The sequence below is a fragment of the Phragmites australis genome, chromosome 16 (genome assembly GCF_958298935.1).
Source record: "Phragmites australis chromosome 16, lpPhrAust1.1, whole genome shotgun sequence".
Classification (NCBI taxonomy): Eukaryota; Viridiplantae; Streptophyta; class Magnoliopsida; order Poales; family Poaceae; genus Phragmites; species Phragmites australis.
This window is the reverse complement of record NC_084936.1, coordinates 2,416,961-2,436,875: the sequence shown is the minus strand read 5'-3', so window position 1 is coordinate 2,436,875 and position 19,915 is coordinate 2,416,961. Positions and strand designations below refer to the sequence as shown.

The 19,915-nt window shown below is 42.6% G+C and overlaps 1 protein-coding gene across 1 annotated transcript; it reads left to right on the top strand.

The window, feature by feature from the left end:
- Positions 1-1,309: 1,309 nt before the first annotated feature.
- LOC133894808 ((E)-beta-caryophyllene synthase-like) lies at positions 1,310-3,765 on the top strand. Its single transcript, XM_062334978.1, has 6 exons — positions 1,310-1,810; positions 1,931-2,297; positions 2,372-2,590; positions 2,688-2,823; positions 2,903-3,154; positions 3,234-3,765. Exons 1-6 carry the CDS (start codon positions 1,405-1,407, stop codon positions 3,513-3,515), a joined length of 1,662 nt encoding a protein of 553 aa, XP_062190962.1. The 5' UTR covers positions 1,310-1,404; the 3' UTR covers positions 3,516-3,765.
- Positions 3,766-19,915: the final 16,150 nt, after the last annotated feature.

Below are 19,915 nucleotides of genomic sequence, written 5' to 3'. Positions count from 1 at the left end.
TGTTATGGTTAGGATTTTTTTGGATGATGACCGAAAAAGAGAAGGAAGAGAAAAGACATATGACAGGTAAGATCCACTCGTCGGTGACATAAGAGAGCGAAGAAATTCTAGTCTATTGATATTGGGAAAACTGCAAAAACCCCCCCAAAAGTCACTTGGATTTTGACTTTCCCCCCCAAAAGTTGTTTTGTTGCAAAAAGCCCCCCAAAAGTTTGACTTTGTTGCAAAAAACCCCCTAAAAATTCAAAAAAATAAAAAAATCATTAAAAAAATTCTAAAAAAACTAGAGACAATTCTAAGACCTTCTGTGAAATTTGTTTTCAAAAATAATATCCTTTGCATCATATTTCATGGAGAGGAAGTTTGGAAGAAAAAAAGAAAAATGTGCAGCTCATTTATTAACTCATGTTATTTTAACTTTTTTATGTCTACCATTATTTTTCCTACACAAATAATTGTTTAAGTAAACTAATAAAAGTGGTTTCACTAATTTTGGGGGTGTTATGGATTAGTTATGAATTAATCTATCTGCAACCCATTTACTGAATCCTGCACGTTACGATAACTATTTCAAGATTTCATGTATTTTTACAAGATAGAGGATCATGTAAGAAGACTAAAAAATTTTGTTTCATGATTTTTGGATTAGTAAATAATTAACTATGCATTTAACTCGAATTAATAAATGAGTTGCACGTTTTTCTTTTTTTTCAAACTTACTCTCCATGAAATATGATGCAAAGGATATTATTTTTGAAAACAAATTTCACAAAAGGTCTTATAATTGTCTCTAGTTTTTTTTAGAATTTTTTGTGATTTGTTTTAAATTTTTTTGAATTTTTGGGGGTGTTTTTGCAACAAAATCAAACCTTTGAGGGGTTTTTTGCAACAAAACAACTTTTGGGGGGGGAAAGTCAAAATCCAAGTGACTTTTGGGGGGTTTTTTGCATTTATCCCATTGATATTTGATAGCTAGTTCCACCAATTATCAGCACTCCAAGTGGCGACAAACCCTAAGCTCACTGTATATGTAGGTTATGGGTATGTGAAGTGCTTATAGGTCCTTATTCTTTACTCCGCGTACCAACACACACTTATTTTTATAAATTTCAGATTTTAGATAATATTTTTTAAATTTTCCAATAAAATAATATTATTTAAAAAAAACTCCATCGCCTTCGCCTCAGCAGCATTTTTTTATTGGTAGCGATCCGCAGCTCGACATGACCGTACCTTTGAATGGTATTCTGATCTACATCACTAATTATTGTGCGCGCGCGTCTATATAAAGCCAGCGAATCCAGCCATCTTCTCCAACCCATCCACCGCCCTCGAGCTCAGGTATCGATCATCCAGCGCTAGCTAGCATTCTAGCAACCTGTGTGATCAACCCCAGCCATTGCTATGGCGACCACCACCACCCACGGCCCCATCGCTCTGGCCTCGCAGTCGACGAAGCAGGACGTGCAGCACAATCCCCGGCCGTACACCCCGAGCCCCTGGGGCGACTTCTTCCTCACCCACCAGCCGTGCACGCCGGCAGAGCTCCTGTCCATGAAGGAGAAGGCGCAGGCCAGGAAGGAGGAGGTGAGGCGGATCTTGCTGGACGCCGCAGCCTCCTCCGACCTGGCGCGGAAGCTGGACCTCGTCGACGCGCTGCAGCGGCTCGGAGTCGACTACCACTACAAGAAGGAGATCGACGAGCTGCTTCGTGCCGTCTACGATGACAGGGATGGAGCTTCTGATGACCTCTATGTCACCTCGCTGAGGTTCTACTTGCTCAGGAAGCATGGGTACACCGTCTGTTCTGGTAAGTTCAGAAGAAAAAAAAATCCTTCCAATGCACTAGTAAAATATTTTCTTTCATTTTCTATTTTGTAATGTTGAGCTGCACACTTGCACCAACATGAATGTTCAATTATATGTGCAGATGTGTTTCTTAAGTTCAGAGATGAGCAAGGAGACGTTTCAAGTGATGATGTGAACTGCTTGATGACGTTGTACGATGCTGCACATCTGGGAACTCACGGGGAGAAAATACTTGACGCCATCATCACTTTCAACAAGAACCGCCTACAATCTGTGATGAAAACAAATTTGGAGCCGGAGCTGGCAGAGGAGGTGAGGTTCACATTGGAGACGCCTAGGTTCAGGCGGGTAGAGAGGGTGGAAGCAAGACGCTTCATCTCAGTGTACGAGAAGAAGGCGGCGCGAGATGAGACCATACTGGAGTTTGCAAAGCTAGACTACAACATCCTGCAAGTTCTCTACTGTCAGGAGTTGAAAGAACTTACAACGTAAGTAGGCACATTGGTATAAGTTGGTAGTCATAATTTGATTACTTAATTCATATTTATTCGTCGATTTACAGATGGTGGAAGGATTTCCAGTCACGGACGGACCTGAGGTTTGCACGGGACAGATTGGTGGAGATGCATTTTTGGATGATGGGAGTTGTTTATGAGCCTTATTACTCGTATTCACGGATAATGCTCACAAAATTGATGATATGCGTGTCATTGTTCGATGACCTTTATGACAACTATAGCACCACACAGGAGAGTAATATCTTCACCACAGCCATGGAAAGGTCGGCCTAGCTCACTTAATAATATTAAATCACAGGTGGAATGACAAAAAATTATGCATCACACAAAATCTAACTTTACTTGAAATCGATGATATAGGTGGGATGAGAAGGCTACAGAGAAATTCCCAGCATACTTGAAGGCGTTATACAACAATATACTTGGCACAACAGATGAGATCGTGGAAGAGTTAAAACATCAGAATAACAAGCATGCTGAAATTGTCAGAAAACTGGTAAGTCGCTCGAAAGATCACAACATGAAAAGTTTGCCTTTTAAGTTAATTTTAACATCTGGTACATCTTTCTATTCAGGTAATTGACATCGCCAAATGCTACCATGCTGAGGTCAAATGGCGTGATGAACACTACGTACCAACAGATGTTGAGGAGCATCTACAAGTTTCTGTGAGAAGCAGTGCATGTATGCACATCACCAACCTTGCCTTCATTTCACTGGGAGACGTGACTACTAGGGAGGCGGTTGAGTGGGCTTTCACCTATCCGAAAATTATCAGAGGTGTTTGTATTGTCGGACGCATTGCTAACGACATGGTGTCACATGAGGTAGATACCAACTCTATCTCCATATATAAATTTCAACATTGTAAACATTTTCCTCACGGTTCCTTTCTTTTTCGTGAAGCGAGAACAAGCTTCGGAGCATATGGTATCCACTGTGCAAACTTGCATAAAGCAGTATGGGGTCACAGTAGAGGAAGCTAATGAAAAGCTTAGAGTAATGATCGAGGAAGCATGGATGGACATCGTCCAGGAATGCCTCGATCTGAAACATCCTATGGCACTTTTGGAGAAGGCAGTCAACCTTGCACGAACAATGGATTTCATGTACAAGCGCGAAGATGCGTACACACTCTCATTCAGCCTCAAGGACACTATAACTTCATTGTACGGGAAGTTCGCGTGAGTTGTAAGATCCAGCGTCAAGTATGGCTTTTCGGCATATTGTCTGACTAAGTTCAGATGTCTAGGGTATACTACTATACCTCCATAGACCTAAAATAATATGAGGTGTGTTGTACCTCTTACCATATATATGTAATTGGGTCGCAAATATAGACTCTCCAGTTTGTTTCTGTACGAATATACAGGGTAGAGCGAGTCTTGTTGTCTATTATTAGAGCTCCAAACAGTTACTACAATTTTCAAATTAATAAAGAAACCATTGTTCTGAGATGATTTATCTCATACATGTTAGCTTCTGATTTAACTGTACAATATTGCTTCTGTTTTTTCAAAATATAACCCGTAGTTTGACTTGGCATGGTGTCAATAGTAAGTTTTGATCATTAATTTCTCTTATAAGTATAATGCTAAAAAATAAAAATCAAAATCATATGAAAAACTTTAAAATCCGAATCCAATGATACAAGTTTTGCATCACAAAGTTTACATATCGTTCAACTAACTGTTATCAAAATTTACAAAGGTTGAGTCTTAAAATGTGTGCGCGACTTATAAAAATATTGGAGGGAGTATATATTTGTATCGAGAGAATAACCAGGACAAATCAAAGTGAGACCAATAAAAGTACAAATTATTGGCCAGTGGCAATGCTGAGAATACCTTGTGTGTGCTATGTCAAGTACTTCTCTTGACCACTCTAGTCTCTTCGGCGTACTTATAAAATCAATTAAATATTCATAGAAGCAATTGAGGCTTCGCTAGCTATTGGGTTACTTTTCAAAAACACTTGTACTTTCCTGCTTTTTTATGCCACAAACAGCTGAAAGCATATCAGTTATACTATACATGGTATAAAAATCTTGCTCAAGTCAATAAATATTCATGTGACTAACCGGACTTTGTAGCTGAGCGCGTGCATCCCACAAAAGTAGAGCTGACTCACGGAACCTCTAAGTGTTGGTTAGTGCAACGTGTCCTCGTACCCATTAAGGATCAAACTTCAGATTTACTCTTCGAATCTATAATAAAATTTTCTTACAATGATAGATGACATATCTATCGACAACGATCCGTCTATGATGATTTCGTCAATCTCTCACTACTACAGAAATGATTTAGTAAAACACCCCTGTACAGACGGTTCTATGGAACCGTTTATGCAAAGATTATTACAGACTTCTCTAAACAAGAACCGTCTATGATAATGAGTAGACCCCTCCAGAAGGGGTGGGACACTTTTAGTACAGCCTCAATTCCTGTTGCGAACTATCTATATTAATATTACAGACGACTCTAATTACGAGCCATCTGTAATAAAACCAGTATCACAGATGGCTCATAATTAGAGCCATATGTAATATTAATACAAATAGTTTCTAACAGGAATTGAGGTTGTACTAAAAGTGTCCCACCCCTCCCGGAGGGGTCTACTCATATTAACAGATGGTTCTTGTTTAGAGCCGTCTGTGATAATTGGAGCCGTCTGTAATATTAATACAGACGGCTCATATTTGGAGTCGTCTGTACTAAGAAGAATATCACAGACGGATCCAAACACGAGCCGTCCATATAAAGAATACAGACGGCTCCAAACACGAGCCGTATAAGAAAATAGCTGGGGGAGGTGGAACACTTTAGTACAGACGACTCCGAAGATGAAACCGTCTGTATTATTAGCAGTACATCATCCCCTACCTCTGGATCAAAGCAGAACAGTGGCACCGAATAGTGAAGTGTTTGTGCGCAGTTTTTGGAGGGAGAGGACAATTTTGACAAAAAAAAATTGTTAGATTTCGGTGAAAACTTGAAGATTTATTGGCATTTGTTACTCCAAGGTAAGCATTATGCTCTATTTTGATTTAGATGGTCTAGATTTTGGTTTAGAGAGCTAGCTAGATATAGATCTAGATCTAGATCTAGATATAGATCTAGATCTAGATTTTTTCCATACTATCATAGTTTTATTCTATTCATTAGATGATGTAGATTTGTGTTCTAATTTAGTCTTAAGAGATCAACTATATGTATATCTAGACTTAAATTTTTTTTCATGATGATCTAGAATATATTATTTGTTCTAGGTATATATATGAAGCTCAAAGTATAGATAAAGGATTAATTATGTGATAGTATAAATGGCTAGCTTTAATCTAGTGGTAATGTAGATAAATTTTGGATTTTTAGTATATAAACATAAAATTATCAATAACTATAGTACTTAACGACAAGTTTTGAATTAATGTTTGCCCTTATTTTAGGTATTTGTGTATATAATTAATATAACAGTAATCATTAATTATTTTTGAATTAATTGTCATTTGTATGGTTCATTCATGTATGCATGCATGGTAGCTCCATTTTTTATGAAAATATTGGTTGCTCTATTTTATTAGGTTGATTTGACATTAATTTACTTCGTACATTGTAGATGGATCGTGACTGGATGTACGGTTTCTCGTACAAATCAAGGGGTACCTTGATGGTGTAACGACTTTTCTAGAAGCTGCCGAGGAGGATCGATTGGAGAAGGGTGTTAAATTTATATATTGTTAGAGGATCGAGGAGGATCACAAAATAGCACAACCGCAGCTTCAACAACTGGTTGGCAGCGCGATTCAGTAATAATAATTCAATAGAGGACAATATTGGCTGGTTGGCAAGATGGCCAAGTCACATAGTCGTGATATTTGAAGCATACGACATAAATGGGTACACTTTTTATACCAGAGCACGGGATAGTAAGAGCATGGTACAGAACAGCGGTGTGCATATAGATGCCTTCCAGGACAAATGTCGTGGGATCTGTGCGTACTATGGGTACATAGAAGAGATTTGGGAACTCGACTATGTACGTATCAAGATCCCCCTCTTTTGGTGCCGTTGGATCGCACTCTCAAGTGTTAAGGTAGACAAGTACAGAATGACTACTGTCGAACTCGAATGTGCTGCATACAAAGACGAACATTTGTACTCGCCAAACAAGTTGTCCAGGTCTTCTATGTGCAAGACCCGACAAATCCAAAGCTTAACGTAGTCCTTTAGGGAAAAAGAAGGATTGTCGGAGTTGAGAATGTCGTGGACGAAGAAGAGTACAATCAATTTGATGAGTACCCTCTTGGAGATGGCATCGCCATTAACGAAGAACAACTTCCAACCGGGGCCGCTTGCTATCTAGGCATCGATCATCAAGAAGGGCTTATTGTTAATGTTGTATGATGTTACTCGATTATTATGTACTATATATTGCAGTGTAAAATGTAACAATGAATTAGTTATGATTTTACTTAAAAATTTCATCTCATTAATTTGAAGTTCGTATGAATTAGTTATGATGAGTATCCACACTAGTGATAGTACAGATTTAATCATAAATTTACATATAAATTTCTTCTCATTTTGGAGTTTGTATAGATTATTTATGATTTTTACAAGCTTCAATGTTTTGCTGGAAAATCAATAGTACATACGGTTCGTAGTTATGACCCACCTGTACTAATGGTAGTAGTACAGACGGCTCGAAGTTATAAGCCGTTTGTACTATTTTTATAGACGGCTCGTATTTATGACCCGTCTGTACAAATGTGGCTATAAATAATGTTTCGTCCAACCCGCACCACACCAAGTGTAACCCTAGTCGCTCGTCTCCCTCATGACCACAGCGACTCCTCCTCGACAACGTCCTCCCCGCGACTCCTCCCCGGCGGCTCCCTCCCGACAACCTTCATCCCCGGTGGCCCCCTCCCGATGACCTCTATCCCCAGCGACTCCTCCATCCCTGTCACCCTCGTCCCTCCGCAACGGCTCCTCCTGGGTGACCTCCCTCCCCGCCGACCTCCCTCCCCGGCGGCCCTTGTCCCTCCCCAGCGACCTCCCTCCCTGGCGAGCCACTGGTACGACCTTCACGCATTTGCTCTATGGTGATCCGGTCGGCCTCCGTGCCGCGACCGTTGAGATGGTGGCAATGTGATTTGTGTTGGCTGGTTGTTCTTTTGTGATGGTGATCCGGCCGATGCTTCTTGCGCCGCGTCCGTGGTGATGGCCGGCTGTTGTGATTTGTGGTGGTGCTGTGTTGTTGGTTTGTATTCAGGCCGGCTATTCTTGTAATAGTGATCTAGCCGGTGTTGTGCTGTTGGTTTATATTCAGGCCAGATGGTTACGCTCTTTGATGAATGTTGCTGTTTAAAGTCTTGCATATATGTGTTCAATTGGGCATGTATTACAACAGTTTGCTCGATGATAAAATACATTTGATGAGAATGGGCATGTTTCTAAGTAGACTAGCGTAGACCTGTAATTTTGCTAGTTCTGTGATATTCTCAGCTTGCACCTGGAGATAGCTCGGTGTGTTTTTCTCGATGTGTTTTGGCTCTGTGATGAGATGCTTGCACTTGGAGATAGCTTGGTTAACCTATTAGATGCTTGGTACATAGGTGCTTGAGAGCAAAATCAGGTTCTAGTTGCTAGGTGAAATCTTAGAAACACTGCTATTTCTATGATGAATTTACTAGAACAATTAGGGGGCAGAACTCTCAAAGTTCTGAGGCCAATTGTTGATCATTTTCTGAGAGCACTCATATTCATTTCCCCCTAATTGGTATATGGTACTGATATATGTATTGATCTGTGTTATTCTAGTTTCTTACCTTCCTGGGGCCAATTGTTGATCATTTTCTTACCTTCCTTGTGTTCCAAGGACATGTGTATTGATCTGTGTTATTCTAGTTTGAAGAGTTGGTCATGCATCTCAATTTTGTTTTACATGATACCCTTCATCGATTGTTGTTTATACATGACCACTGAACTATGAGTTATTGCTTGTGTTATGCATGTATGACTGCTCTAATATTTATGTGCACTATTGTTTCCATGTTTCTATGATGAAAATTGGTTGCACATAAATGTACTCGTTGGGACCCTGGTCTCATCCTTGTTTCTTCTTTAGCAGGACAACCATAGTTTGGTATATCGAATTCATGCATCCATGATCATTGGGATTGGAAAAAAAAAAACTTGCTGCAATATAAATAGAAATTTGAACTTTCATATAGATAATTTTTTCTTTTAGTTGGTGTCACAGACTATGTTATCTTTGAGTATTGTTCAACTCAACAATATATGTGATTTCTCTTCTGATTGTTAATATGTACTTGCATCCTGTATATTTCGATCAAAAGTTTGTTTAGGCATGTTATGCATTGGTAATGCTTGACTGTCCATTGAGATATTTCCATAGTGCTTCATTATTTCCTTTAGGTAAGTCTATTAGCCAATCAATTGGCCCGGTAATCTCAGTAGGAACTAGGTAAGTCTATTAGCCAACCAATTTGCCATGTAATATTGGCCATGTGAGCCTATATACTAACAGAGAAAAAACAGGAAATTAGCAATATCTTAGCACACATAGCATGAGCTTAAGTTATGGATTTGTTAATTTTTTTGAGATAAGATGACTTTACATCGAAGTTAGATTTAACTAGTACTAAATATAATACACATGTTAAATTTAATTGAAAGTATAAAACACATACCTTGATTCATTTTCTTTCCTCTATTTCTGTGAATAATCTTCTACCATTATAATAAGTTCCTAATAAGCATGTGACTTCTCCTATTTTCAAGATGGCGTCTGGAGATGAACGCGAACTGCCTACGGCCTCTTCTCCTCAACAACTAGAGGGGGTCACTACTCAAAGAGATGCTGATGCCACTTCTCATGAGCAAACAGAAGAAACTAAGACGCAGAAGCAAAAGCAAGGTGGTTGTCGGTGGATGAACACCGCAAGCGGGAATCCTGAGGGATCCCCTTCGAGATTCGGCCAGGGGGTTGGGCCTGGATCTACCTCGTACGTGGGGTTAATGTGAATGTATGAGATCTAGACGGGACGTATGATCGTCGGCTAGTAGTAATGAATGCACCAAGGGTTTAGACAGGTTCAAGCTGCACGGAGGCGTAATACCCTACTCCTATGTGTCTAGTATGTTATCAATACTCTTCGAATGCCTTTCTCTGGATCTCTAGCTCTCTCATTTTCCTCTCTGTTACAAGGTCTTCTTTTCTATCTCTAGCTTCTGCTGTTCTATCGGCTCTTTTCAGTCCCTTCTCTACGAAGTGCTCCCCCCCCCCTTTTATCTACCGGGGGGAGGCCCTCCAGGGAGTACCCAGAACGGGGGCACAAGTTCCTATAAACAATAAATGAAAAGCAACCATCATGGGTCTACAGTTAATGTTACAGAGGGTTGAAAATGCATCCCTCGGACGTCCATCGGTCTTCACGTCCCAACTTTAGCAGGCGCAGGGGCGCCCACCGGCCAGCCTCTGAGTACTCTCTCATGCCCGTCTGGTCAGAGTAGGTCTGACACAGTCTGATGCAACAAGGCGATAGGCGATAAGCCTCAAGCCCATCAAAGATATCTTCAAGCCGTCTTTCTTCCTGAGCCCCGCGAGAGGACACGCGATGGGACCCGCCGCATTAATTGTTCCCACGCCGCCCTACCAGGCGGCGGCAGGGGCTGGCGTATTCAGTACAGCAAGAGTGGGGGAGAATGGTTGGATGTGACCACCCACTCTCCCCATTAAATATAGCATCGGGCCTCCCACCGACTGACACCTCATCGTGGAGTCCCTGCGGGGTCCATCGACCTAGCTCTTGCCCAGTGCTCGGGGCTCTCTAGGTACTCGGGGACCAACTGTTCTTGGCCCCAAGCACCCCCTCCTGGACCTGGCTCTTCTCTGATCCTCGGGGTACTATAGGTACTCGAGGACCAACTGTTCTTGGCCCCAAGCACCCCCTCCCGGCTTCCCTCAGGCCCTGGCTTCCCTCGAGCCCTAGGGGCACTCTAGGTACTCGGGGACCAACTGTTCTTGGCCCCGAGCACCCCCTCCCGGACCTAGCTTCCCTCGGGCCCTCAGGGAGGTGGTCCCCGAGGGAAGGCGCCATGTGGCACTGCGCTGTCCTGGCCTCGGGACTCGGGGACCCTCGGATCCCATATCACCGACAGTGGCCAAGGCAAAAACCAAATACCCACAGGTCACTACACCATAACTCACATCAATGAGGCAGGCGTGCCAACACAGCCTCAGCAAGCTCAGGTGGCATTCCGTAGAGCATGTGCCTCACTCGGATGGACAAGGGTCAGGATAACCTACCCAAACTGGAAGGCTGTGCCGCAGAGCGAGAAAAGCTTCTTGTGGGAAAAAATTAAAGCCCAATTTGACTTTCCTGAAGGGTGCTCCTTGGAGGACGTGGAAAGACGGGCAATAGCTAAGATGGGAAAGGCGTGGAAGACCTTCAAGAACGAGCTGTATAATACATATGTGAAGCAGGATCTCGTCCCTAATAATAGGGCTTATGGGTACTTGGCGGATCAATGGGCAGAGTTTGTGGAGAGGTGCCAGTCTGAGGAATTTCAGCAGCAGAGTCAGGCTAACAAGACGCACCAGTCACGCAACACGCACCTCCATAGGCTCAGCACTGGTGGGTACGCGCGCAAGGAGTTGGACTGGGACAAGAAGGATGAGCAGGTAGCTCGAGAGAACCGCTCCACACCATTTTCACAGATCCCGAAAAGGCGGGCCCGGAATTGGTTCTGAGGAAGGGCCGTACGCTCGGCCAATGGTTTTGTCACCTTCAAGAAGCCAGAAACCAAGCAAGTGGATCAAAGGATCCTGTAACTTTCGAAAAAATCCACTCAAGGATCATTCCAGCCATCTCAGGAAAAAGACATACTAACCTCGGCTTTGGGGAACAAAGAGCACCCGGGTCACACACGTGGCATAGGTGTTTCTATTCTATGGAAGTTGGGATTCCCTGACAACGCCGATTCATATAGGAGCCGAAAAAGAAACAAAACTGAGCGCGATGCAGCCGAACGTGAAGGGATGAGAATAGAGATTGTCACTGAGGTCGAAGCAAGGATGAAGGAACAGATGGATATGCTTGCATAAAGGATGGAACAACGGGTCAAGGAGCGAGTACGGGCAATGAGGTAGGCAGATACAGCCACGACACTTGAATCTCCACCAGCTCAGCATTGGAGCAGCTGCGCATCTGCACCAGGGAACAATCCAGATAACATGCTCGATCAATAGGACTTACCTATCGGCGGATTTGAAGGTAACGCCCCCGACAACAACATTCCAAAAGAGGTCCCTGGCGAGAGATACCCCATCGACGACATAGAGGCGGCCACCAAGTGCAAGCCCGTACTGCCCACCACTATTAGCGCCAATAACATCATTGAGGTTGGCACGGGCTTGGCGTTCCCATGTGGCAGGGATCAGACGATCCATGGACTACTGCTAGGGCCTGGTTACGCTAGGGTCTTAGTGGACTTGATACATAAGAATTGCACGTCCCTCCCAGTTCCTATTCCCCTAGAGAACGACGTCAGGACACTTGGGGAGGCCGTCCACTCCTTCATCCAATGGCCGAAGATGTTCATAACACTGGTTGCACCTCCACCGCCTCCACGGCCTCTATCTCCAGTACGCGACGTCAGCGACTTCTCTTTTCGTCGTGCTCCACCGAAGGGCAAATCTTCTTCTGCACCACATGAGCAACAACAAGTATCCAGCAAAACTTGCCAACAGTCCACCAAAACGGCACCTCCCGGAAAGCGCAGAGCAAACAAACAGAAGGACAAGAGTAGGGAGGTAGAACAAGAACATCTGTCAAACACCTACGTGTCTGGCGAGCCGTTAGTCAGCAAGAAAAGCGTTAAAGCAATTGGGCTGAGCAAGTACAATTCTGCACGACCTATACCTTAAGAGGTTCCATCAAGAGAAACATCTTTCTCCTTGTTTCAGCGCCAAGTACCAGCGGCAACATTTCTTGCAACCAACTGGACACTTCATCGTGACCTTCAATGATTTATTCCTCCTCTACCGTCTTGACAAGCTGGATGTCGGTCTATGGAGATGCTGGACACAGTAAATATTACTAATCGTGGTCTATGCTTAATGAACTGCCCAACTCATTGATACGTTCATTCATCTACATTACTCTTATGTGTAGACTTATGATTCAAGAAGCCAGGAGAGAGAATCCGAGAATTGAATTCCTCAACCCACAAGTCGTATGTGGGTCAACAATCACTTGGTCTCCGGGGGAGGTCGAGAAATACGTCGCAGAGTCCATGGTATTCTTATACCGTACAACTACCGAGACCATTGGATGCTAGTTTGTATCTTTACACACAATTAACACTGCATATACCTCGACTCGATGTACTACAACAAAGAAAGGTATTCAGATCTGACAGACTTATTGACAAGGGCGTTCGCAAAGTATGTTTCGATGGCGGGATTGTATGGAAAGATAAATTCTCGGCGAGCCACCAACATAAGTTTCCGGTAATAATTCCTCTGTCGTATATCAAGTTACCGTTATAATATGCATTCCATACAACTAAATGTACCGTGCACAAATTTCTGCAATGTCGCAGGCAGCCGCAGGGCACCAACCTCTGTGGGTTCTATGTTGCCCAGTATATGATACAAATCGTTTTCTCTAGTCCACTAGTATATCCATCGGTTAGTGTAAATATAGTATATTAAAATACATTTTTTATCGTTGTGTCTAACTATTTTAAGTTTCTTCTACAGACATATAAATTTTCTACAAATAATCTTTCAAATGACGCTCTCATGTATATTCAAAAAAGGCTCATCAGTTTCATACTTGGGGAGATCATAAAGGAGACCGGTAAATTTTATGATCCTGAAAACTTTATTAGGCAATGTTTGTAATCTCAACAGAAGCCGGTCAGTTCAATATATTGAAAATGAAGCAAATGAACTCATTACTTTCTTTTACTTCACTGTGCTATAGCTAATTTGTTGGTTTATATATTGTCAGGCACGGGGTTTATGCAAGAATGAAGAATGAAGAGTGAAGAATGCTACGCAAATGTCGTGAGGTTATGTAATATTGACTTTGTGAGTTTGTAATGTAGCGAGGCTTTGTAAATGTGTGACTTTGTGATATATATATGAATTACATTTAATAATATATTGATTATGTATTGTATTTTGTCATGTTGTTGAGCCTTTGTAATACTGCTGTGTTTTTATTGTTGATATGCCAGTTACATTCGGTAATATATGGATTCTGTATTGTATATACAAAAGTACAGACAGTTTTAGGAATACAACCGTCTGTACAAATATTTTTTACAACGGCCTCTGTTATATAATGCAGACGGCTCAAAATTTTAACCGCCTATACTGTTGCTATATCACAGATGGCTCGTGACTACGACTTGTCTGTACAAAAGATTTGTATAAACGATTCAAAACTCGTCTGTACAAATTTGATTTGTACAGACTTTTTTTCACAGACGGTTCGAAAAACCGTCTCGCACAGGGTTTCTGAACCGTCTGTAAGAATAATTTCTATAATAGTGTCTGAACTTCTTCGTAATCTCTAAACTCTACATCTCCGATCTTTAATAGATGATATATGAGTCCGTGTGCAGTGGTGTGAGTATATGCGTTCGTCAGCGTATATAGAATGTTCGTACCTATACCATTATCGTTTGTAGGCAATGCAGTAGGAAACCGCAATGTGTCCCGAGAGTATATAAAGGGTTCGTGGGGATTAGCACTAAGCAGAGCTAGCTATTAATAATAATCCATTAAAGAAACGTGCTCTATTTTTATGGCTTTATCCTAAAGAAAGAACTCAAAGAAAACAGGAGAACAATACTTTTCTAGATCACTAGTTGTAAGTACTATAATGAGTACTCACTACTACAAAACAGGTTAATAATATCGTTTCTAAAACCTTATCAGTGCCGGTTTAACGGCACTTTGTATGTGGTACTGATGAGGACTAACTAGCGGTGTCAGTTTTGGAACTGGCACTGATAAGGTTTTTCAGAAAATAAAAAAAGCAGGAAAACTAGCCAGCTCGATGCATCGAGCCAAACCCGCTGCCGGCCCCAGCTCATCGTCGCCCCTGGGCCACCATCGCTGCTAATCTGGTCGCCGTCCTCCCCGACGTGTATCCGGTCGTCGCGCTTGCCGCCCTCCCTGACGCGTATCCGGCCACCGCGCTCGCCGCCGTCGCCGTGCACACTCTGTCGCTGCCTCCACACCCACTCGGCATCAACCGCCTCCCCGTCGTGCTCCTCCATGTCGTCGTCCTTCTCTCCGTGCTCCTCCACGCTGAGCTCCATCCCAGTGACCTCCACATCCATGCCGTTAAGCCCAAGCAGCCGGATCCCTAAGCCAAAGCCGTCGTGCCATGCATCAGGAGATCCACGCCGCAATGCCCGCCGTCAGGCTGGTGCTGCAATCCACAGATACATGCACACAATTACCAAACTAACAAATCGATAACTTGGCAACCTCGCACCATGTTCTACAACCAAAATACCTCAAGAAACTACCCACAAGCCTGCCGCGGCTGGAATGCAGGATCAATCTACCACGAAACCAGCAAGAAGCCTCCAAGATCCGCCGAATCCTTGCCCCGATTCCTTGCCCGGGGAGGATGGATGACTCACAAGCACCGCGACGGCCTCGAGGTGGCGGAGGCGAGCTCCATGGGTCACGAGTGTCAGTGCTCCCAGAATCGGCTTGCACCGCGCTTGCGCTAGCCGCTGGTTTCCTATCGGATCTAGGATGAGGGAGAGAGAGGAGGAGGAGGCAGATGACGGCGGCAGCCAGAACTTGATCTCGAACATGGAGAGAGAGAGAGAGATTGGATGGGAAGAGCTAAGATGGAGAGAGAGAGAGTGGAGCGGCTCCATGACTCTCAGAAAATATCGCGTGCGATCCGAGCCAGAGCGGACGCGAGTGGAGCCTAAATCTGTTCGAAGGAAAATTCTGGATCTATTCATATCACTGCCGGTTAGTCCTCCAACCGGCGCTGATGGGCACTAATACATTAGTGTCAGTTCATAACATGAACCAGCACTGATACTCGGTATCAATGCTGATTTTTAGCGGCTCTAACACGATTTGAGCGCGAGAGGTTAAGAACCGACATTGATACATTTTTACTGTCAATTTTTGTACAATCGGCAGTGATGAATCGCTACTTATGACTAGTTTTGTAGTAGTGACTATTACTCTAGATCACTCTCGATCGTCGTGGTAGCCTAATTATGAAATAAATTATTTTTTGTGGAAATTAAAATCAATTCATGCGTAGGAGCAATCGAGGCTTCCCAAGCTGCAGGTGGAAACAGATCGAATATAAATCGAATGCTACCTTATAAAGAGGCTCCAGTGCAAGAGGTAGATAGGAAGATACGTACAATGGTTTAGCTAAGAGAAAATGACACGATCAGAGAAGAATAGTGAATTGGGGTTCAGAGACCTGCACAATTTCAATAGGGCATGCTGAGGCAGGCATAGCGTTTGTTACTTGATCCCCATTCACTTTGTGCTAGGATCCTAAAGTCTCGATATTTCCCAGATGGAAATTTTCTCAGGGCATCATCTAGGCCGGGTATTTCATATACATGGTGTAGCATTCTTAAAGGTGCGCATTTGGTTAAGCAAGAAATAATATGATGTGTCGGAAATGGAGAAATACCGAGATCATTTTGTTTAGAACCGTACAGACTATGAGGTAGATAGAATGACCCATGGCTCCATCGAGGGGTAACCCCATACGCCCGCTACACATAGGGGTAAATGCATCCTTCATCGAGTTTCAAAATTGATTGATCTAATTATGGCTGAATGGGACTCAGAGTTGATAAACTCAATCTTTTTGCCCAAGTGCAGTATATTGTCAATCCCGGTAAAGGAACAATTCCAGGACATGCATGCATCGCACATTGATGCTAAAGGCTTGTTCTATGTTAAACCAGCTTATAAAATGGGAATCCAACTACAGGATCAATGTCTAGCAGAGATATACTGCGACTTCGGAGGGAGATAAAAGTATCAAATTGATTTGGACAAAAATATGAGAGATGCCAGAGCTAAACAAAATGGATATGCTTCTATGGTGACTTTGACACAACAATGTGCCTTTGCACACTAGATTGGCTCATCGAGGCATCGATGTTGACACGAGATGTCCAGTACATTGCAAATTGGATGAAGATTGGGGTAATCTATTCTTAAAATGCAAATGGGTGAAAGAAGCATGGAGAATAGAAAATATGGAGGAAATTCAACTGAAGCTGTTAGATTGGCAATTGGTGAGATAAATGTTTAGAACCGTACAGACTCTAGAGCCAGCAATACAAATGAAAACTTGTACTCTGTTGTGGATCTGGTGGTCAGCAAGAAACAAAATAATATCAGGAGAGAGTAGTAGGAATAATGATGTGATTAGCCATTGTATTGCCTATCTTTTGTCAGATTTTCACTAGCTGAAGAAGAAAAGTCTGAGTCCAACCGAGAAGCCAAAAGCACGATTGAAAGCACCACCTTGTCAAGTTCCGAAAGTAAACATTGATGGCTTCTTTAAAAAGGAAAACAAATCAGGAGGATGGGGCTTTGTAGTACGTGATGAGATGGACGAGATCCAATCAGCAGGTGTAGAAAAAATCAAAAGAGTTGGCAACGCTCTGCATGCAGAGTTGGAAGCAGCCAAGCAGGGTTGGTAGCTCTTCATTAGACGAGCGTATGGGGTCTCGTTAGGCGAGTGTATGGGTATGACCAGAACTTTCTTGAGTCTAAGGTGTCAAATTTCATCGCTGCTTCGAAGGGAACTACTTTTGATCCTCCTCCTCTAGGGGTTTTGTCGATAGAAGCGTGAAGTATGATACCGAAACACTTTACCAAAGTTGAAGTATTTTACTGCACATGCGATTGTAATTTGATAGCAAATGTGCCTAGTAGGGATGATCCTCTCATCTATAGTTGGATCATTTCCCGGATTTGGTAACCGTGTGGCCAGTAATTTAGCTGAGCCTAGGTCTAATGAAATCTGTTTTCCACTTCAAAAAAAAAGTCTCCAGCTGCGCCGCTGAAAAATCAGGAGCTGAACCTCACTTCCAGTCCTCCTCCAGAACGGCAGCAAAAACAAATTGCGTCGCACTTATAACTGCTAACTGCTACCAGGACATGGAAAGTCGAGATGGAGCCTGAGGTCAGCCATCTCTGGCCGTGCGTGCATGCGTAAGCTTCCGCCTCTCCGGCCGTCACAGAAGCAAGCGTCCGGCTTCCACTGCCGGCACCCTGGGGCGGCGGCGCGATGGATGCCTCGGGCACACGGGGCGGAGAAGAGGGAGAGGAAGAGAGAGGCGCTGGTGGCAGTTGCAAGCGGTGGAGAAACGGTTTGGTTTGATTGGCTGGCCCATGACGTTGTAGCCCCTCCAGAGTTCGGGAGTAGAGTGGTTTAGGTGTGCACCAGTAGTCGTTCGGATGTTTCAGGTCACACTTCGATGGGCCGGCCCGTGAAATTCTATAGACGAGTTGCACGCACACGAATTTTTTTATATATTTTTTCCTTTAATATTTTTAAGAATATATGCCTGTTTCAAAAAATGGCAGATATAGTCTATCGTCACCTGTTCATCGGACGAGAATAAGATCTCGCACGTTGAACGAGTGAGATCTTGTAGGCACTGGTGTTTAGTGCATTAAATAACTGTAGAAAGCAGTGTGTCGCCCGTTCACTAAACGAGAATTTGATCTTGTCCGTTGAACGGGCGAGAACTTCATGGCTGCGACAAAGTGCAGGCCCACCCAAAAGGTCTCGCTCCTTCAGTGGACGAGATCTTTTAGGTGTATAATTCGGTCACATCGGCCATACCGATGTCAGCCGGCATTTGATTCTAGCTGAGCCGAGAGGTAGGGAGGAGAGGAGAGGGAAGGGAGGGGAAATTTTGCGGCGAAGCCCCACTGGAGAAATGAGGTATGTTTTTTTTGTGATTTTTTAAAAACCTAGTATGATAGTCATTAGTGCTAAATTTTGACATAGATTAGTTGTTAGATGTATAATTTTTTTATAAACCTGGTAGGATAGTCACTAGACGTAGGTTAGAATGTAGATCTAGTTTTAGAATAAGTGTTAGATATAGTTTAGCAACTAGATCTTGTTTGTACGTATATTTTAGCAATTATATATAGTAGTTAGACATATGTTAGGTATTTGATGTACTCCCTCTGTTCACATATATATGACGTTTAAGACTTTGGCTCTAGGATTAAGAAGCTGCTTCAAATGACCATATTAGCCCTATTAATTGGATCATTTGTGCTTTGCAGTAAATGCATACATGCAACTAACTTGGCGCCAAACACTATTTTAACCTGGCGCCAAACACATACTCCTATTTAACTTGACGCCAAACACATGTATGTTTAGCTCCTTGCTCTCTCAAACACACATGCCTATATAGAGATCACAGTAAAAAATAGTACAATATGGCTTCTAGTAGTACAAAGTCCCTTCTTAATCTAAATAAATCTATCATCTCTGATGAGTTAGAATGCCATGGTCCTAACGATGATATCAGCCCTTTCCCATCCATTACTCCGAGTGCAGAAGCAATCTATCATGATGAGTTCCTATGGTTTGATCTAAATGTTAGCATCAATGTGTCGTGTCGTTGTTTTGTTAGTATTAGAAAACTGTGTTTTACTGTAGCATTTACTGTTGGTATAGACAAGGGTATAATAGGAAATGCTATAAAAAATCACCTTGATATTGTAGAACATCATATATTCTCGAACAACATTACAAATCTAAAACATCATATATTTCTGAATGGATGGAGTAGTATTTAAATATAGTGTAGTCATGACTGATATGGTAGATGTAGGATTTAGAGCTATTTGATGTAGCAACTCAAGAATATTTTGTTGCAGTATAGATTACATGTTGAGCTACGTTTATAATGAATTTTTCATTGTAGATGTAGTTTTATATAATTATTACGGTTCTATCATAATAATGTTATGGTTTTTGTTTATGCTTGCTACGTATGTTTGATATGTGGCAATTTAGGATTTTTTATAGGGACAGTGAAATAGTATATGGTCCGGAAGGGGTAGTATTGTCCGCATTTTTGTGAATGGAGAAGGGTATCTTCAGACCTATGTACAAAAGTATCAGATACTTATATGCCTAGTTGATGCGGAGTTTCAAAATAGACCCTGAGGTTCAAGAGATGACCATTAGCATTGTAGGCAACCGAGTGAGAGATGGTGTGTACTGGGAGGCGTACCCGCTCGGTGAAGATTAAGTATGGAGGAGGTACCTGTAGGATATTATGTGAAGATGTTGGCCTTATATGTTGCTTGTGCAATAAAAGAATAAGAAGACAGTTGGGAAGATGGAGGATGAGGGGTACGAGGAGGAGGAGGGTGATGAGGAAGAGTTTGATGAGGATGTCAATCTAAATGGTGTACATTCATCGAATTATCCGACTGAACTGACCGGTGAGGCAGGTGAGGGGGAACGGGTCCCTTCTCTAATTGAACAGATG

Bases quoted from the DNA above. Each gene is read 5' to 3' on its own strand.
- LOC133894808 (XM_062334978.1), top strand. From the start codon at position 1,405: ATGGCGACCACCACCACCCACGGCCCCATCGCTCTGGCCTCGCAGTCG. The intron at 2,591-2,687 runs GTCGGCCTAGCT...TCGATGATATAG, and splicing joins TTCACCACAGCCATGGAAAG to GTGGGATGAGAAGGCTACAG. The intron at 3,155-3,233 runs GTAGATACCAAC...TTTTTCGTGAAG, and splicing joins ACGACATGGTGTCACATGAG to CGAGAACAAGCTTCGGAGCA.